The sequence below is a fragment of the Notolepis coatsorum genome, assembly GCF_963971535.1.
Source record: "Notolepis coatsorum genome assembly, chromosome: 17".
Taxonomy (NCBI): Eukaryota; Metazoa; Chordata; class Actinopteri; order Aulopiformes; family Paralepididae; genus Notolepis; species Notolepis coatsorum.
The window spans coordinates 51,946,059-51,965,916 of record NC_140181.1 but is presented as its reverse complement, the minus strand read 5'-3'; the positions used below and the strand labels follow the sequence as shown (position 1 = coordinate 51,965,916).

The 19,858-nt window shown below is 43.1% G+C and overlaps 1 protein-coding gene across 1 annotated transcript in view; it reads right to left on the bottom strand.

The window, feature by feature from the left end:
- nadka (NAD kinase a) overlaps nucleotides 1-19,095 on the bottom strand; it is a 62,808-nt gene extending 43,713 nt beyond the window's left edge. The window contains exons 1-2 of the mRNA XM_084333936.1: nucleotides 18,940-19,095; nucleotides 17,986-18,157 (exon numbers count right to left, since the gene is read on the bottom strand). Of these exons, the coding sequence (XP_084190062.1) occupies nucleotides 17,986-18,137 (152 nt within the window). The 5' untranslated portion in view covers nucleotides 18,138-18,157; nucleotides 18,940-19,095. The remainder of the gene's footprint in view (nucleotides 1-17,985; nucleotides 18,158-18,939) is intronic.
- Nucleotides 19,096-19,858: the final 763 nt, after the last annotated feature.

Below are 19,858 nucleotides of genomic sequence, written 5' to 3'. Positions count from 1 at the left end.
GACATCCTCAACTGCTTTGACGTCTTGTTAAATCCTACCAGATACCCGAGAAGTAAGGCTGCGTTTAAGGAGCCTAATATTTGTTTGGCTTTGGCTTTTTAAAAACGTATATTTGACACTTTACAGATACACTTACTGTAAGGCGCTTCAGTCTTAGAGCTAGTATATCATTGTCTCATTTGCTACTTTTCTTTATGCTATTTCTATAGTTTTCTTTTCTTGCAGTCCTATTTTATAAATGTTGCTGCAACAAGGCAGAGGAGCCAGGAGGAAAATAAGAAGTTCCCTCCTGTATGCTATACAGTATGGAGGATGTGCCAAATAAAATAATCTGAAATCTTAGGATAAAAGCATCGTCCCAATGGTGTATGTTATTTGATTGATTAAAAGCATCATCCCAATGGTGTTATTTGTGTGATCAAAAGCATCATCCCAATGGCGTATGTTATTTGTGTGATTTAAAGCATCATCCCAATGGCGTATGTTATTTGTTTGATCATCAATGTTTTGCATTACAAAGTTGAGACAAGTCTGGAACAATTGTGACTAAATGTAACCACTAATTTGTACTGAGAGTTGGAGATGAAGCGAGTAGCGAAAGCACATTTTGACATTATGGAGAAAGAAGTGTGGTCTAAGGCTAGAAGTGAAGACATTTCCTCCTGACCAATAAGTCAGGCACCAATTCCTTGTTCTCTTCTAATTGAAGAACTATTTGTTGCATACACACACACGCAACATTCAAGGTCTACAAACCCTTTTCGTTCTATATGGGTCGTTTCCTGACAAAAAGACATCTCTGATGTCCGAAAATGGTAAATGGTGAATTCTTTCAGGAAAAATGTTGGCATCCACTGACACTCTTTTAGATTACGTGAACATGAATGAGAACATAAACAGGTTCTAAAATGATGTCAATCATTACGAGGCATGTAGGCCCAGAGAGAACACGTAAATAAATCACGTCAAGATGACATGTCAAATTATGGCGTTTCCTCAAAACCAGTTCACGTGAAGATATATATACTGCATGTCTCAAGCTAAACACGTTAATTCAGGGTTCCTGCAGGTTTCAACCAGTTACATTTAAGACACTTTAAGACCTTTTTAAGACCACTTTGAGTAGAATTGAATACCTATTTCACAGCCATACTGGCAAAAAAAGGAAAATTACTATGAGAGAAGTAAATTCATATGAATTGTTGGGGGGGAACTGATGGCTATTACCGTACTGCTTACTATGCAGCCCAGACATCTCCCCCCACACACATTTACTGTAAATATGATACAGAGAAGATATTGCAACATAGACCTATCAAAATCATATTTAAGAAATGTTTAAGGCCACACTGGGGAGGAATCACACAAGATGGAAAATATCTTTCTTGTCCTGCTCAGCTTCAGATTCAGATTCCTTTAACACATTGGACGCGAGACCCGAGATAAGTCGGGTTAACTCGCCATCGCTTGAGCGCCAAACCCTATTCGCTATATCCATTCATAATTCATCCATCCAGCCTGATGTTATCATTGGGAATGGGTCTGAGATCGCAAACGGCCAATACCGCCGCCTAACGCCTTGCGGCCGATATTGCACTCCATTTGAAACTATGTGGTTTGTTTTCTGGGCCGAGCTGCGGCGTGCGGGCAGGGTCTAAATACTCCAGCAAGACAAGCGCTTATAGGGATGGCATCGACGAGGGTCCCCACTCCCCGTTCATGTTCAATGCTGGATTACGTTGGACACACGATCGCGATCAGTATTTGGAATGGCGATCAGATAATTGGATTATTCTTTTTGCAGTACATCATAGACAAGGTAAGGACTATATGTTATCAATCATGCGTTGATCCGATATTTTTTCCCCGTGATCGGAGCGTGTGTCTGTAATGTACTGTGTAGCGTATTCCGTTGGTGGCGATCGAAGCATAGAAAAACGACCCCCCCCCCCCCCCACCCTTTCTTGCATGCATGATGAAACATAATACCGATAATCTAGCATTGATTTCAGATTGATTATTGATCCAGGCGAGAAATGGCACGATTTATAATGAAATGCAGTAAAACGCTGTTTGGTGTCGTTTCCCGGGACTACACAGAATCACTCTAAAACTATACTCATATTCACCACGTTATAAAACGGAAATGTATGGATGAAAAAATTATCTGTTTTTTGCATGTTGACCGGAAGAAACTCAGACAATCGACTATGTTATTAGATCCATAGCTATAATATTTAATATAGTTTTAGCACTGCAAACACCGGCATTTATCCCCATTGAACAAAGCGCTGGCACACAACGGCTATACGCCCATACCGACCTCTGGCGCTGAACCTGTTAATGAGCCATATGTGTAAACACATTGGTAATTGTTTCGGCAATTACAGTATGCATTTTTACATAGATATTTTTTTCACATAACAAACAGCAACAACAGACACAGGACAAAGACAGTGCAGTGAAGGATTAATAATTTTAATAAATATATATATATAAAGTTTATAAAGTGTAAAGTAAAGTGCAGAGTTCCAAGTCAGCTTGACCAAATACGTCCAAATTCCACAACACTTGACGTTTTTACTGGTCTCATCCTGTCCACATCCCATAAATATGTTTCTCACAGATGAACAAACAGTTTTGTTGCACAAGGAGCATGGGAAAAGTACAATGAGATCAGTCTTGTTCAAAGCAAGGTTGATGAAAATAAGTGATGATAATACTAAGTGGACATCTAGGGATGGGAATCGAAAACCGGTTCCCGTTGGGAGCCGGTTCCTAATTATCCGATTCCTGGAATCGCATGCCTCCGTGACTATCGATTCCCTTATCGCTGCCAGGTTTTTCCTACAGTTGTGCATAACATTAGCGCCACGCATGTAGCCATTGGAACACGGATATGCAACAAAAAGATGCACCCGTCTTCAAATCCTTCAATAGGTTTTGTGATCTGCACGGCCTCAGCCAGCTAATCACCCAACCCACACGTGTATGTGAGTCAACTCAGACTACCATTGACCTCATCCTGACCTCGGACAAGTCCAAGATCTCCAATAAAGGGGTTATAGCATGCGGATTAAGTGATTATATGATATTCTGTACCCGCAAAAAGCTAAAACAAAACCTCAAAACCTACTCTAGAGAGGCCTTTAACCTTGAACTGGAGAGCCTGGACTGGTCGGATGAACTCAATGGTACACTGGTTGAAGAAACATGGCTTGGTTTCAAAACCAAATTCTCAACAATACTAAACAACATGGCCCCCCTAAGAACCACCAGGGTAAAAAATCGCGCTGAGCCGTGGATGCACACTGAAATACTGACCGCTATGAAAACCAGAGACAAAAAATGCTCTGAGTTTCGTATAAGTCAGTCAAAGCTTACCAAAAGCAAGAGCAGTGAACTCCAAGCCCACGTGACTGAACTCAAACTAGAAAGAAACAGACTAAGAAATGACGTAAACTCCATGATCAAAACAGCAAAAAAGAATTTCATCAATGACAAAACTGAGGAAAACAAAAACAAACTATGTGAACTTTGGAAATGACTCAATAATCAACTAGGCTGCAGTAAAAAATTTAAAACCAGATTCTCAAACATAAACATAAAGACGAACAACACGCTCATCACAGACAAGCTGGATGTAGCCAATTACTTAAACATTTTCTTCACAAACATAGCCACAACACTGGTAAACAAACTACCCTCCCACTCAGGGCATTATGGGGTAGAACACAATAGTAGCATACTACAAGAACCTAGGGGTCCACAAAGATGACTTCAAACTGGAAATGGTAACAACAGATGAGGTACTCAAAAAACTGAGCGCCCTCCAACCGAACAAGGCCACTGGCCATGACAACATCCCCTCCAAATTCCTCAGAGACTCAGCAGCCGCCATCACCCCAGTCATCACACACATAATACACCTCTCCATAAAACAGGGACACGTCCCCAAGGACTTCAAAATTGCGAGAGTAACACCCCTGCACTAGGGCTGGGCGATATGACGATATTATATAAATATCGGGTACAGTTCATTAACGATACACTTTTTAAACGTATCGTGGATATCGTGATGTTTTGACCAAGAGGCTTGTGTCGCGTCAATCTGGTCCACACGTTGACACTTTTGAACAGCGCCGCCCCACACACACACTACTGCATCAAAAGTTGCTACTTATGATAACAAAGGCAATCGTTTTGTGGCATTAACGTTATATAGTTACACTTTCAATAACATCAGCGTATTTACATAGCAACGACCGAGGTCGACCTAGATATAGCAAGCGTTAGTCGTTCATATCTCAGCCCGTGCTGACTCAGTTGTGCCCATTCTGCGGTCTGTTAATAAAGTTTTCAATCAGACAGATGTATGGAAAGGCTTTTATTATAACATCCGTTGCAGTAAAATCATTATGCCTCCAGTCGTTTAGTCCTTCTGCGGAGCTAAAAGCTAAACGTCGGCCACGGCGAGCTGCCATTGTTATTGTCATTGAGCTCGCCAATGGCGGAAGTAAAAAATGAATACGCGCTTGCCGATTGGTGCTAAGAACAGCAGGGCGGGTGCAAGCGATGTGACGTAATTGGCAGACGCGACTGTCAATCAAAATGATTCTGTTTGCCGACTGAATGAATGAGAACGTTATTAACAGATTGCAGCATGGGTACAATACAGTACAGCTCAATACAACAACAGTCAACAGTGGACTGGAGGATGCAGACCAGAGAAAGACTTTCGTCTTGTTTACATCAGGGTCCCCCATTTTCAATTCATCATATTTCATATCTAAAACATATAATATCTCATTGCTAAATATATGCAATATATAATCTAATAATCCAATAATCTAAATCTAATATATAATATAAAAATGCTAAATGCATGGGTATTTTATTTTGTCTTTAATGTTAGCTTGCAAACTCAAATACTGTCTTGGTAAGCCTCATAATGAATTGTTTGGGGAAAAAAAGAAAAACATCGTGATGCGTATCGTGTATCGCCGAAAGGTCAGAAAATATCGTGATATCATATTTAGGCCATATCACCCAGCCCTACCCTGCACAAAAAGGGCAGTAAATTACCACCCTGTTTCTATCCTTACCTCCATCTCGAAAGTCATGGACATTTTTTTTATACGAACAGGTCGAAAAGTACCTCGCGAAAAAATATCTAATCTACGAATTCCAATCTGGCTTCAGAACATCCCACTCCACTGACACATGCCTTCTCTATTTAAACGACCACATCAAACAAGAGGTGGACGCGGGCAAATACTGCGGCATGGTCATGCTGGACCTACAAAAGGCCTTCGACACTGTCAATCACACCATTCTGTTTGACAAGCTAAGAGCAATTGGTTTTGATAGTCTATCAGTGAGCTGGATGCAATCCTACCTGGAGGGGAGAGAACAGATGGTGGAGGTAAACAGTACCCTATCCCCCCCCCTCACAGTGAGCTGTGGTGTTCCACAAGGAAGCATACTAGGACCGCTACTGTTCCTAATTTATGCAAATGACATAGGTCAGCTTGTGACTGCAACTTGTTCCTGTTTGCGGACGACTCAGCCCTGCTGGTCTCTGACAAGAACAAGTTACAGGTTGAAAAAACCCTCAGCTCGGAACTAGGCAAAATCTGCATATGGCTCGCTGATAACAAACTATCATTACACATGGGCAAAACAGAGTCCATTCTCTTCGGTTCAAATAACAAACTCAGCAAGAGTACGGCAATACAGTACGGCTCAATACACACAATTGTTAAGGGGATACAGACCAGAGAAATACTTTCGTCTTGTTTACATCAGGGTCCCCCATTTTCAATTCATCATAATATATATGACATACATGACATACAGATACAGTACTGTTACATCCAGACATTTATGACATACCAGATCTACAAATATACAGTACTGTTTAAAAAGTACTGTAACTGTTAAAAAGAGAGTATATACATTATATACATTTGAGAGTATATACATTTGAGGGGGAAGAAACTGTACATTGGAGGAGGTTGGGTAGGTGGGGAGGGGGTTGAGTAGGTGGTGTGGGAGTGGGGGGGGACTGTACATTGGAGGGGGTTGGGTAGGTGGGGTGGGGAAACTGTACATTGGAGGGGGTTGGGTTTAGACATTTACAGGGGCCAGTTTCGAATTGCAGCCTCCCGTAGTAAGTGCTCTTTGAGAGCGGTTTTGAAGGTGGGTAGTGATTCACATTCCTTTACAGCTGTGGGCGTTCCACATTGATAACAGTAGAGTCAATAGAGCAGAGCGCTCGCTATACTCATATAACTAGGGTTATAGAATAACCTGACTTACTGTAGGTAAACAGAAATTAAATACAGTTAGATATCTAGCTAGCAACTAGCGAGCTAGCTAGCCATTGTGCAATGTTAGCCAATCCACCTCTTCACCATTAATTCCTCCAAAGAGCTAGCTACTGGCAAGGCAGCCTACGACACTCTTCAGCAATTTGATGCAACACTGTGGCTGCATCATGTCAAAACGCCATATCCTGATTGATCCAGCCCAGCCTTCTACATCTAAGAAGCTGCATTGCCCCACTAACTGGGAACTCTGTGCTCTCTGCCAAGTGGAAACAAGGGAAGCTTTGCAATGCCCTGCCCGCTCAAGCAAGCGTGTCATTGGCCAGGCATCTTCTTGAATTTCAAGAATTTGGACAGATACCCGCTGAGCTGGACCTAAACAGGCCCACCAAGTTACTGCTGCTAGCCTGTACGCGTGTAACCTTTCGGCAACTAACGTTTCCTTCCGCGTTGCTCTGATTGGCCAGCGATCTACGCTCGTTTTGCCCCTACGACGGTAGCGCGCATGCGCATTTTGTTTTTGCCCCCACACGCCCACACGCTCACACGCTCACACACGCAGGTTTTAATAATAATGCAGGTTTTGCCACCACACCGGTAGATAATAATAATACTTAGAATAATAATACTTAGACAAATGCACGCAATTGGCACAAGTGTAAATTATGCATTCGTCACTCAGTTTTAACATCGACGCACTTAGCTCAACTCGTTCGCCAGTTTGCTGTGGAGCCTATGGTCACAAGTTCGAATCACTTAGTTCAATTCCTTTTTTTTTTTTTACGTTTAATTAAGTTATCATCTCTCTATATTAACACTATGGGTGCCATGGGTTAAATTCATTATATACCATAGGTTGCCGGCTCTATTTGTCTATGGAGAAGTACCCCTTCTTTGCATGGCTATAACTTTTTAAATTCTATTGCTACATTGCCATTATTAGGGCCCATTCAAAGTCCTATATGTATTGTTCATTGTGTAGCAACGTTAAACTTTTTCATTCACATATTCATAGTAAAGTATGGTCTAATGTATAAGTATGTTTTCATCTCTTTCTGCAGCTTTCTCCAGAACGTGATCTATAGCCCCAAATGCATTATATTGATGATGAAATACAGTTTGATGGCAATCGGGGCGATATAAAAAATGTCAATTGGACGTACTTCTAGAATGATCTACGTATGATCTGATGATGACCGGATGGGCGGGGGATCGTTTATAATTCCGTGGGATTCTTGTACCGGATCTCCTCTCTGGTAAACAAGAATACCCTGAAGACTCTAGCAGGAGCACTCATTCAAGGGTACTACGACTATGCTTGCACCTCATGGTACCAAAGCACCTCAAAGGCACTAAAAAACAAATTACAAACATCTCAAAACAAGCTAGTCAGACTACTACTTGACCTGACTCCTAGAACCCACCTCACCCCTGCCCACTTTGACAACCTAGGATGGCTTAGAGTAGACGACAGAGTACAGCAACTTGCAATGGGCCTGGTCTACAAGATACACTACGCGACCAAGGTACCCATGTACATGTCAAAATACTTCCCAAAGGTCAGTGAATACCACGATCACAACACCAGAGGGAGCTCCACAAATCATGTAAAACCCAGATTCGGCTCAAACAAGGGACTAAACACGTTTCGCAATTATGCCACATCAATGTGGAACGCCCTGCCTAAAGCTGTAAAGGAATGTGAATCACTACCCACTTTCAAAAACACTCAAAAAACACCTACGTGAGACTGCAATTCGAAACTGGCCCCTACAAATGTCCTAACCTAGTTGTACAGTAAATGACCAAGTAAGGCTTTGTCAATATTCCAATGTACAGTGTAAAATGTGTGTGTCCCCTACCCAACCCCCCCCCCCCCCACCTCCAATGTACAGCCCTCACCCAACCCACCCAACCCCACCCAACCAACCTCCTCCAATGTACAGTTTCTACGCCAAATGTATATACACTCCTTTTCTGGACACTTTTGTATCACAAACAGTACTGTATTTGCAAATCTGATATGTCATAAATGTATAGATGTAGCAGTACTGTCTATCTGTATGTCATGTATGTCATATATGTTATGATGAATTGAAAATGGGGGACCCTGATGTAAACAAGACGAAAGTCTTTCTCTGGTCTGCATCCCCTTAACAATTGTATGTATTGAGCTGTACTGTACTGTACCCATTCTGCAATCTGTTAATAAACTTTTCAATCAATCAATCAATCAATCAATCAGCGTTAGATGATTCATCCAGAGTGGGTCATATGTTCATCATAACAGTTTATATGGAACACGTTCAAGAATAACGCTGAATCTCACCGGATCTTCCTCGCGCCGTTGGACGATCAGCGTGGTGTAGACCGTTTTCGATTATGGGATGTTTATTCTGATGAACCATTTCCAGCTTGTATAATACTATATACGTCCAAATAATGTTGTTTATCGAGTTATTGGCAATGGATCGCTATTATATTGTGACGAGCGAGTGCCGGCAGCCAAACCGAGTGCCCGGAAGTAATATGGCCGACCAGCACAACCTCCATAGCACTTCCTGTTTGGCGATTGCGCCGATCGGCCACCAGATGGCGCTCCTGAACCGCCAGAGAGCTCAGTGGGTCCTCCTGGTGGATCTCAGGCCAGCGGAGGGGAAATATGAATCCGATCGCAGATTTTTGAAATATTGATATTAAAGACGCTGTACAGCGTCCTTCGGCAACTTGAGCATGGCCGGGAATTACGCTGTAAAGCGTTTCCCGGCAGTCAAAGTGTTAAAGGGGAACTCCAACATTTTGGGAAATTAGCTTATTTAACATCTTCCCTGGAGTTAGACAAGAAGATACATACCTTTTTTGTCTCTGTGCGTGCATTTTAGCTTTGGGAATAGACGCTCCGTTAGCATAGCTTAGCTTCATCACTGGAAGTGAGGCAGGACAGTAGCCTTACAGTGCCTTACAGTGTATTGCAAGGTCTGACATTGACCAAATTTGATATGCATGACCTTGGTGGGCTCTAGGTCAACTCCTGAAAAGGGGGTCAATGTCAGACCTTGCAATCAAAAGTTAGGGGGCGCACTGAAATTATGGCAAGGGTTATTAGCCCCCTAACTTTTGATTGCAAAGTCTGACATTGACCCCCTTTTCAGGAGTTGACCTAGAGCCCACCAAGGTCATGCATATCAAGTTTGGTCAATGTCAGACCTTGCAATACACTGTAAGGCACTGTAAGGCTACTGTCCTGCCTCACTTCCAGTGATGAAGCTAAGCTATGCTAACGGAGCGTCTATTCCCAAAGCTAAAATGCACGCACAGAGACAAAAAAGGTATGCATCTTCTTGTCTAACTCCAGGGAAGATGTTAAATAAGCTAATTTCCCAAAATGTTGGAGTTCCCCTTTAACGTAACTAGCTATTCATATCAATCGAAATGAGCCTTCAGAGCTGCTCTTATTTGTAAATAGAAGAAAAAGGAGTTTTTCATTGTTCAAGAGTGGATATATGTTGCAGAACATGCCTGTTAATTACCTTTTAAATATCTGTTATGTGGTTAGAGTATGTATGTTTTTTAAATAAATGCCCAGTCTTGTGCTTTGTCACCACCTGTCAATCTGTTCTGTTATTGGTCCATGATGGCAATAAGTTGGTGATTTTTACAGCCTAATCTAAAACAGATTTTTTACACATTGGTTCAAACGCGATCACGGAAGGTGACAACCCTAACATGTCATGTTGTGTCACAACAGAATGAGTAGGTGAGTGTTAGGCCTACAGAAAGTGTAATCTATTGATTGACTTGCGTGACCTAGTCAATTCGGTAGAAGAGTCTGGTGGGCGAGATTATGCATGACCAGCCTGTGTGATCTAAATATTACCTATGTGTTGATGGAATCACGTTAATATAGAGAGATGAAAACAATACAATACGTTATTTCAATTGATATGAATAGCTAGTTACGTTAATATAGAGAGATGAACGTTATTTCGATTGATATGAATAGCTAGTTACGTTAATATAGAGAGATGATAACTTAATTAACCGTAAAAAAAAAAAATTAACTAAGAGTGATTAGAACTTGTGACCATAGGCTCCACAGCAAGCTGGCAACCGAGTTGAGCTAAGTGCGTCGATGTTAAAACTGAGTGACGAATGCATAATTTACACTTGTGCCAATTGCGTGCGTTTGTCTAAGTATTATTATTATTATTATCTACCGGTGTAGAGATGAACGTTATTTCGATTGATATGAATAGCTAGTTACGTTAATATAGAGAGATGATAACTTAATTAACCGTAAAAAAAAATAATAAAAAATTAACTAAGAGTGATTAGAACTTGTGACCATAGGCTCCACAGCAAGCTGGCAACCGAGTTGAGTTAAGTGCGTCGATGTTAAAACTGAGTGACGAGGGGAGCTCCAGTAGCTCACCACGTACCGCGAGTGCTATTTCAGCGCCGTGGACAACCGCGCTCGCGCGGATCTGGGGCTGAGCGCGTTCGAATCCCGGACGGCAGCCGTGCCTTTCCCAGAGTGTCTTTCCCCCCATCTGAACCCTTTCAGCCTGCTTCTGTCGGTCGAACTTGACCAAGTATGAATGCGACGAAAAAGCGATAAACGCTAAAAAGAACCAGCTGACTGGTCAAAGTTAAAAAAAAAAAAAAAAAAACTGAGTGACGAATGCATAATTTACACTTGTGCCAATTGCGTGCGTTTGTCTAAGTATTATTATTATTATTATCTAAAACAAAATGCGCATGCGCGCTACCGGCGTAGGGGCGAAACGAGCGTAGATCGCTGGCCAATCAGAGCAATGCGGAAGGAAACGTTAGTTGCCTGTACAAGCTACTGCCCCTGGCCTCCAATCAGCACTGCATACCTGAAGCGGCCCCTCCAACATTTGAAGAATGGTGCCTACAGCGATTCAGGGAAAGTGTGCATTTTGACTACTGGTTGAAAACCTTATCACTTGAGGTCCTCATGCTCATATACGTCAGATCACTGCGAGAGGGCAACTTTCAGCTCTATGTGGAAACCCTCACACAGCTACTACCCTGGATGTTTGCTCTGGACCACACTCATTACTCCAGGTGGCTATCAGTGCATGTCTGTGACATGATGGTCCTGTCTGATAAACATCCAGCCATCCTGGAGGAGTTCAGTGTTGGAAAGTTTGTTGTGCATAAAACAAGTCACAAATTCTCTGCTATTGCAATTGACCACTGCCACGAAACAGAACAACGCACTGATGTCAACAACAACACTACTGAAGCTAGCACGGCACTCTGTGAGAATTCGTTTTCTACCCTCAAGAACGTCTTTACAGAACATCGCCTTAGTATGCTTCATCGACGCAAGGCCAATTTAATTCAGTTGGCATTTGAGAAGGACTTAAAAAAAATTGGAATGAGTGGAGGGGCAGTGTTTTAAGAAGATTTCACTCTGCGCCCAAACGCTGCTTGCCGCTCTACTAATGATGGTGAGTAGCCTGTGGAGGAATTTCGTTTGCTTTTTTTATGCACCTTATTTTTGTCAGTTCAGTTCAGTTTGTCAGTGAATTCAGAAGTGTTGAATAAATGGAGACTTTTCAAAGATATAGAATAGAATAGAATAGAAATGTATTATCCTGAGGGAAATTTGACACTGCAAATCACTCAACATTAAACATTTAGACGGAACAAGTCACGAATAAGAATAACAAAACAAATGGCCTAAGAATAGAATAAAATGAAATAGAATAAAAGATACAGTAAATAAATACAGTAAAAATATACTGAAGTCTACAGTAGGTGTAATATTGCACAGTGCTGTTTAAAAAGTAAGAGTCCAGGAAGATGGTAACTGTCACTCTGTGCTCAGTGATGCAGTGAGGCACAGTGATGCATTGTATAGTCTGATGGCTGTCGGTGTTAATTCGCAAATAAGACAACCGTTATCTTTCATTCATGTTTATTTCACGCTCCACAGCGTAGTGGCCACAGCCTTCCTCCAGTCCAAAACCAGTGACGCGCAACAACAGTGCCCATTCACCTTTATCCAGATTACCGTAATGGCCGCAGTAGAAGTGAACTTAACAATCTCACTCTCTTTTTTTAAACAAATAATACAAGATCAGATCTCACTCTCTTTTTTTAAACAAATAATACAAGATCTCACTCTTTTTTTTTTTAACAAATACACTGCAAGGATATTTCAAGAAAATAAAAAAAAATAAACTCAGTCATCATAACCAGTTATTCAGTAATCTAGCTTCCACTGTCCATTCTTCAGTGCTTTAAGCAGCACAAGGGAAGATGCTCCCTTTTTGGTCAGACAGTTTGCCAGCTGGTCCTTCGTAGTAGACCACAGAATCCGTTGGATCCTTTTGTCCTGGATAAGTTCTTTGATTCCACTTATTTCCAGTCTCAGTCGTTTCTCAGTCACTGACTTGGTGGACTTGATAGCCTCCACAAGGGAGAAGTTGTCTGTAACACACATCACAGGTAGGGTGCGCTGTTTGACCATACCTGTAGTAAGTTCAGAGTAGAGAGAGGACAAAAATATGGCATTATCAATACCATCAGCCAGGGCTAGTGTCTCTCCTGCCAGCGTGCTCCGAACCACTCTTCTGATCCTTTTTGATTTTCAGCAGATTGGAGAGAATCGTCCTTTCTCACCCATCAGAACGATGAGATGCCCTCCTTGTGTTCCCCCATCTGGGAGGTTTCCCATGGATGCGTCGCTGAAAACAACAAGCTTCAAACAGTCCTCCTTTCCTAAGTTGTGAAACTTCAGGGTGACATGTTCTGATTGCAGTTTTCGTACTACCTTATTTGCTTCATGCATAGTTTGCACAGTAGCATGTTTTAGATTGGTTGCAAGGACACATGTATCGAACATGATATCTGGCCTACTCTGTCTAGCCACCCACAAGAGTTGTCCTATTTTTGACCTTAGGTTGTCAGTCTCACACTCTGTGAGAAGAGCATCACGGTGCAACGCTCTTGATGGGTCTATGAGAATGGGCTGAAGGTTCTTTATGTAGATCTCCTGTTGCACAAGCACTTCTCCACCTACTGTGGAGAGTTCCATCCCCACATAGCGAAAGTTGTCTTGTTCCTCACGTCCCACCTGGAAAACTGTTTTGAGGTGGGGAATGGTCGTTGTGGCAAATGTGTGTGAGCCACCCCAGATGAAATCATCCACATGACAGGCAAGAACACCAGTCACAATACAGTTTATCAAGCCAGTAGAATACAGCAGGATCAACTTGTGACATAGTGGCCCCTGTTTTGATCATCGTTGCTTTTACTCTGTTGTACCAGTAGAGAGAAGCATCAGCGAGTCCATAGACACACTTCTTCAGCTTCCACAGTGTCCCGTCACTTTTAGCCTCAGGAGGAGGGCGGATGTGTATATCTGATACGAGTAATCTAAGGGACTCTGATGAGCATGTAGGCGAGTCCTTCTGTAGATCTTGAGTGTTAAATTCTTCAAAACCCCTAGCCACTAGCCGTGCTTTAGGTATGATACCATCTGGGGTTTCTTTAAGCGTACACACCCATCTCGTTGACACCCGTCTTTGACCCACATTTTTCACCTCCTCAAACACCTCATTTTTCCTCCAGTTACTGATTTCATCTTGTTTAGCCTTATCAAATGGTACACCCTCTGTTACTAATACATCATTTTCCTGCATATCAGAGCATAGTTCTACACCATCTAGTTCTACACCATCTAGTGGCTTAACCTGAAAATTGTCTACTTTAGTAAGATCAACTGACCCCATAGTACCGGTGATGTCAAAAGGTTCTAAGTACTGTAGGTTGTACCAGTTGCTGTTTTTTCCTGTAGCCTTTCCTGCTCGTCCCATCACTTTAGCTGTGTGAGAAACACCTGTTACATTATCCACAAAGCTGATTGTCTGACCGGCTTTTACCTTTATACCGGTTTTCACCTCTATGCCGGTCTGGTGATAATCGTCTTGATTGATCGCATTAGGGTTATCTATATCCTGGTTTGCTACACCTGCTGCGTCATTATTCATGTCACCATCAGTAACGGGCATGTCCTCACTGTTACTATTCATATCATTGTCAGTAACAGGCACATTATTATCACTAACAGATACATCGACATTGCCCACAGTATTACTTTCCCCAGGGTGCACTTTTCGCAGCCTAGATTGATGAACCCTGACATATGTCCCACCATGACGTACAAAAATCACCACCCCATCTTGTCCTATCACAACCCCAGGGCCTTTCCATTCAACACAGTCTGTCCTTTTGTAGAACACTTTGTCTCCTGTTTCATACTTCTCATCTGTTGGACGAAGCTGTTTTCGAAGAGCTCGTCTGATTCTCTCTGAGCATTCTGCCTCCGTAAAAGCTTTCCTTGCTGCATGTAATGCTGTTATGTGCTTTCCCACCAATGCGCTCATTGTAGTTCCCTCCAAAGCAGGTGGCTGGTCAACAAACACAGAGGGAAGGTTCGGGTTCTGTCCAAACACCAGCTGATGTGGACTGTAGCCATGCACGTTCTGCATTGTGTTCTTTGCCATGAGTGCCCAATCAAGAGCCGTTTTCCAGTCAAGTCCTCTGTCAAGTTTTACCTTCAGTAGTATCTCTGTAAGGGATTGGTTGTGGCGTTCCAGCAAACCATTGCTCCATGGACTGTAGCCAGCAGTCGTCTTGATCTCGATGTTGAAGTTCTCCGCCATGTCTCTTATTTCCTCATTATTGAACTCTCCACCGTTGTCAGTGAAGAGACGCTCAGGTGGACCATGGACACTGATCCAGGAATGCACAAAATTGTTCACTATCACACTTGGCTTCTTTGAGGTCACGATGCTACCTGCACTAAAGCGAGTGAAGTGATCGATAATGTGTAGGTACCACACATTTGGTTCTAGCTCATGTAGATCAACTGCCACAGTCTCGTTGTACCTGGAGGCCATGGGCAGACCAACAGCAGGCTTGGGCTTAGCCTTGCTGTACTTGAGACATATCTCACATTTTCCTACTATTTCCCCTAGAATAGCAGTGCATTCATCATCCGTGTTTCCAGCATTTGTCAGCAGCTTCTTTAGCCTATCAACTGATGCATGTCCAAATTGCTTGTGAAGTTTAAGTAAAGCTTTGTGTTTTTCCACACTGGTCATATTATCTGTGATGGCCAGGACCACATTCTCATATGCTTCACTCGGGGACTCCTTATCCAGTATGTTCAGACAGTAGTGTCCAGATGAAGTCAACTCTAGAGCTACTGGTTTCTGAAACATTATAGCTGTATCGTTTTCCAGGTTCAACACAGCTCCTGCTCTCTTTAGCGAAGTTTTACTGAGCAGTAAAGGAATGTCAGATGAGACTACCTCTGTTTCAATATAACATTTTGTTTCTCCTATCTTGGCTGGTATCTTGACCTTTTTTGTAGAATGCACAACTCGCCCATCCCCAAACTTAAAAGGTTTGCTACTCTCTGTGCTAACCAACCTTTTGACTTGTTTCTCATTTAGTCCGCCAACATAGTTATCCAGCCATTTTTCACCACATACAGTCCGTGTACATGCCGTATCAATGACGGCCGTTCCCAGAGCCTCAACCATGAATATTGCTGCATCCGATTCCTTAGAAATAAGTGTTATATTACACTCATCTGGCTCTTCATTTTCTTCCGTCACTTTTACATATTCTTTCTTGTTTGGGCAATCTTTCACCCAGTGGAATGTGCTCTGACAAATCCCACACTTCGTTCGTCTTCCAAATTTATCAAGCGGATTAGTGCCTGCGAATGGTCCTCTAACTTGTCCACTTTGAGATCGCGGCTGCTCCCGCCTCTGCTGCTCTCGTCTCTGATCCGTGTAAAAAGCTGCATCTTGCTTCACAGTAATGCCCCTACCCTTTTCTCCGTTTTTTCTCCAAATATACGTTTCAGTCCTGACTTCATATCAACAAAGGTGTGCTTACCACAGGCAGTCAACGCCAGTTGTTTGTCTTTGATGTCGAGGCCCGCTGTATCCAGTAGTTTGAATGCCAAAACAGCGTCAGGTAGAACCATATCGAACTTCTTGATCCGGTTGTACTTCTGTTCAAAATCAACAATATAGTCCACCATAGAGACGCCGTCTCCTCGCGAAATCTGATCAAACTCCGAATAGGCTTCGTAAGCCCGGTCCTTCTCTTCTCTCAAAAACACCCTGTCAAGTTCCTGAATCAAAGTTACCATTCCATCATCCTTATTCAGATCATCGACAGGTATTTCCAACGCAGTATCCCTCGCTCTACCCGTCAACGATAGAGCAACAGCCAACGCTTGTTTCTTCTTGGCTAAATCCGTCACCCGACTCCACATCTCCACTTCATTCTTCCACTTCTCAAAAGACGTCTTTTCGTCCAGTCCAGGGGGCTGCCTGTAGTTATTAACGTTAGAGGCCGACATCCTCTGCTACCATGTTAATTCGCAAATAAGACAACCGTTATCTTTCATTCATGTTTATTTCACGCTCCACAGCGTAGTGGCCACAGCCTTCCTCCAGTCCAAAACCAGTGACGCGCAACAACAGTGCCCATTCACCTTTATCCAGATTACCGTAATGGCCGCAGTAGAAGTGAACTTAACAGTCGGAATGAAGGACTTCCTGTGCCGTTCAGTGCTGCATTTAGGTAGTGTGAGCCTATAACATGCTCCTCCTGTCAGCCAAGTCTGTGTATAGTGGGTGGGAGGGGTTTTCCCTGATGGCCTGGAGCTTAGCAAGGTTCCTCCTCTCCGCCACCCTCGCTAGAGTCCAGCTCCACCCCAACCACGCTACTGGCCTTCCTGACCATCTTATCCAGCCTGTTTGTGTCCCCTGCTCTCAGTCCGCTGCCCCAGCAGGTCTGTTATATATATCCGTTCAGTGGGGCGGCTATGTGGCGTAGTGGGCAAGGCGCTCGCCATGAAATGCTGGAGACGCTGGGCTCGTCAGTTCGAGCCCAGCGCTCCACATTTGCTTTCAGTTTAGCTGGTCGTCCGTACTAATACACATTGGCCGTATTAGTGGGGTGGGAAACTGATGGGTGGGGATCGGGCGTTGTGGACAGCGACTCCTACAGGTCGGTTGGTGCGCCTGCGCAGTAGAATCAGGAAGTGTCGGGGGCAGCGTGAGCCTCCCACGCGTTACTCCTCGCCACTGAGAGATCGAGCTGCGCAGGTGAAAAGATGCGACTGCTGTTACCTCAAGTACCGGAGGGGACTTGTGCTATGTATGACTTAGTCCACATTGCAGCCGGCTTGTGGGAGGCAAGAAACAGCGTCCGTGACAGGGGAGGGTTGAATTGGATGATACGAAATTGGGATGGGAGAAAATATAGAAAATGGGAGAAAAAGTGGATAAAAAAAATATATATCCGTTCAGTCTGTTTTTGTATAAGTGAATGTTCTTAAGATAGAGAGAAATTAGATTTTTCAATGGCCTCTCTGCCGTTGTCCCAGCTGAAACGTATAAAAGGGAACCTGTGTTGAAAAACCAGTGCCCCCCCCCCCCCCCCCAGAACATTTTATGCCCCCCCCACTAATTTGTTTCTGCAGCCTGGTCTGAGTAGAGAGGGTGCAACCTATGATCAAACCTAGTTTGTTGGGGGGGGGGCGGGACTCTTGGGGACCCCACTTCGGATAATGGTTCCAGTCCATACTAACCTGTACTCAGAGGAGCTGGTCGCAGAGGAGGTGCTCAGGCTCCGGGCTTTCCTGGTCCGGAGTGCCAAGCTACGGCCGGGGACCTCCCCACTGTCATAGGCTGAGCAAAAATAGGGGACAGTCTCCACGCTCACCTCCTCTCCACTATCCATCTTCAATAGGTAACGTTAGGCTGCAGAAGGAAAATGCACACCAATGAGTCATTTAACAAGACAGGAAGTAAACAGCTGCTACAGCATAGCTGCACTGGCTATGCTGACCTCAGGAGTCAAGTTCCAGCTATGTTGTTAGTGCTACATTTACATTAGTCGTTTAGCAGACGCTCTTATCCAGAACATCTGCAGCTCAGCTGACCATAACCATTACAAGTTAGTCAACATGAAAAGTAAACGTTTAAGTTACCGAGAACGAATCGACAGGTGCCCAGTACCACTACTGCTACTAGAGGCAGTAGTTAACTAGCAAAGTAGCCCAAGAATAAATAGCTAACGTTGCCAATGCCAATAGAAACACACTAACAACTAATCAACAAATGAATAGGTGTGAAGAAATGATATAGCACGCTGCCAACCAAGGTCGGGTTAGGTCTATATGTTAACGGTTATCTATATATCCAGCGATAACGCCTTAGCGAAAGCTGGCTGTCATGAGAGGCTGCAGTGCTAACGCTGTGAGCTAACGTCAGCTAAGATATACCGGTCAGTTATCCTAACTAACTAGACTATGACGTAACGTTAACAAGTATCTAATAAACGAAATAGCATAGTTGCAGCTAAATTCCCCAGCGAACACCCGGACAGGTTGACGTTACAAGAGGCTGGCCCCTTAGTCTGCACTGCAGCATGTTGCTAGCTGGGTTGCCATGTCTAGTTGGCATGTTGTCAGCGAGCACAACAAGTCCACCATCTAACCGCTAGCCAGCGCGTACATCCAAACATTACAACAACACGTTACCTTTTTCTCCGCGAAGTTACAATTGAATAAAAACAAGTGAGTGGGCGTCGGATTATTAGAGCTTCCCCATTAATTAAATGGACAGGAGACCCTATTTTATTTTCTCCAAATCATCGTTTGGATAATCTTTCCTTGCAAGCTGTCAACAGTTCTGTCAGCCCGTGATTTCCTGCTTCTGGTTTCTGAACCAATGGGACCTCAGGCCTAAATGACGTCATGTTGGACGAGTTGAGATTGAACCTTCGTGTGTGTGTGTATTAGTGGGGTTATAGTTTTGTGTGTATATTATATAAACTAAAACAAATAAAAACGAACCTATATATATATAGGTTCGTTTTTATTTGTTTTAGTTTTAGTTACTATAACACATTGTGAAGGCAATTGACTCAGTCATGTAGACACCCCAGTTTTTATTTTATTTATAAATATATGCACCAATGTTTTATCATGCTGTATTGACACATTTGACCATATTGACAAAGACTAAAACAAAAATTCCTATGTATTTTAATTTAATTTTAATTATTTTTAGTTATTTTAGTTAGTGTCATGGGTTGACAGGTTGTCACAAGACTACTCCCCATATTCCCCCCTTCCCTGCTATGGAAACATATACACTTTAATGTGCACTTTGTTTTTCTGCCTTGGAGTACTGTGTAACTATGTGCAACTATGAACCACTTGAACTATGAGTTGCATGACGTCTCTCCCACAGCTGTGCCCAGAACATTTGGACATTATTGACTAATTGATACGTGATTGGGTGCAGCTGTGGACAAATGATCGCGTCAGGAGAGGACCTGGGGATTGGCTGACAACCAACCCTCCAGGTACCTCCCCCAGTTCTCGTCCAGTTTCCCATAGGTAGGTAGTACGTGGTGAGGTTTGATTGATTGATTGATTGATTGAAAACTTTATT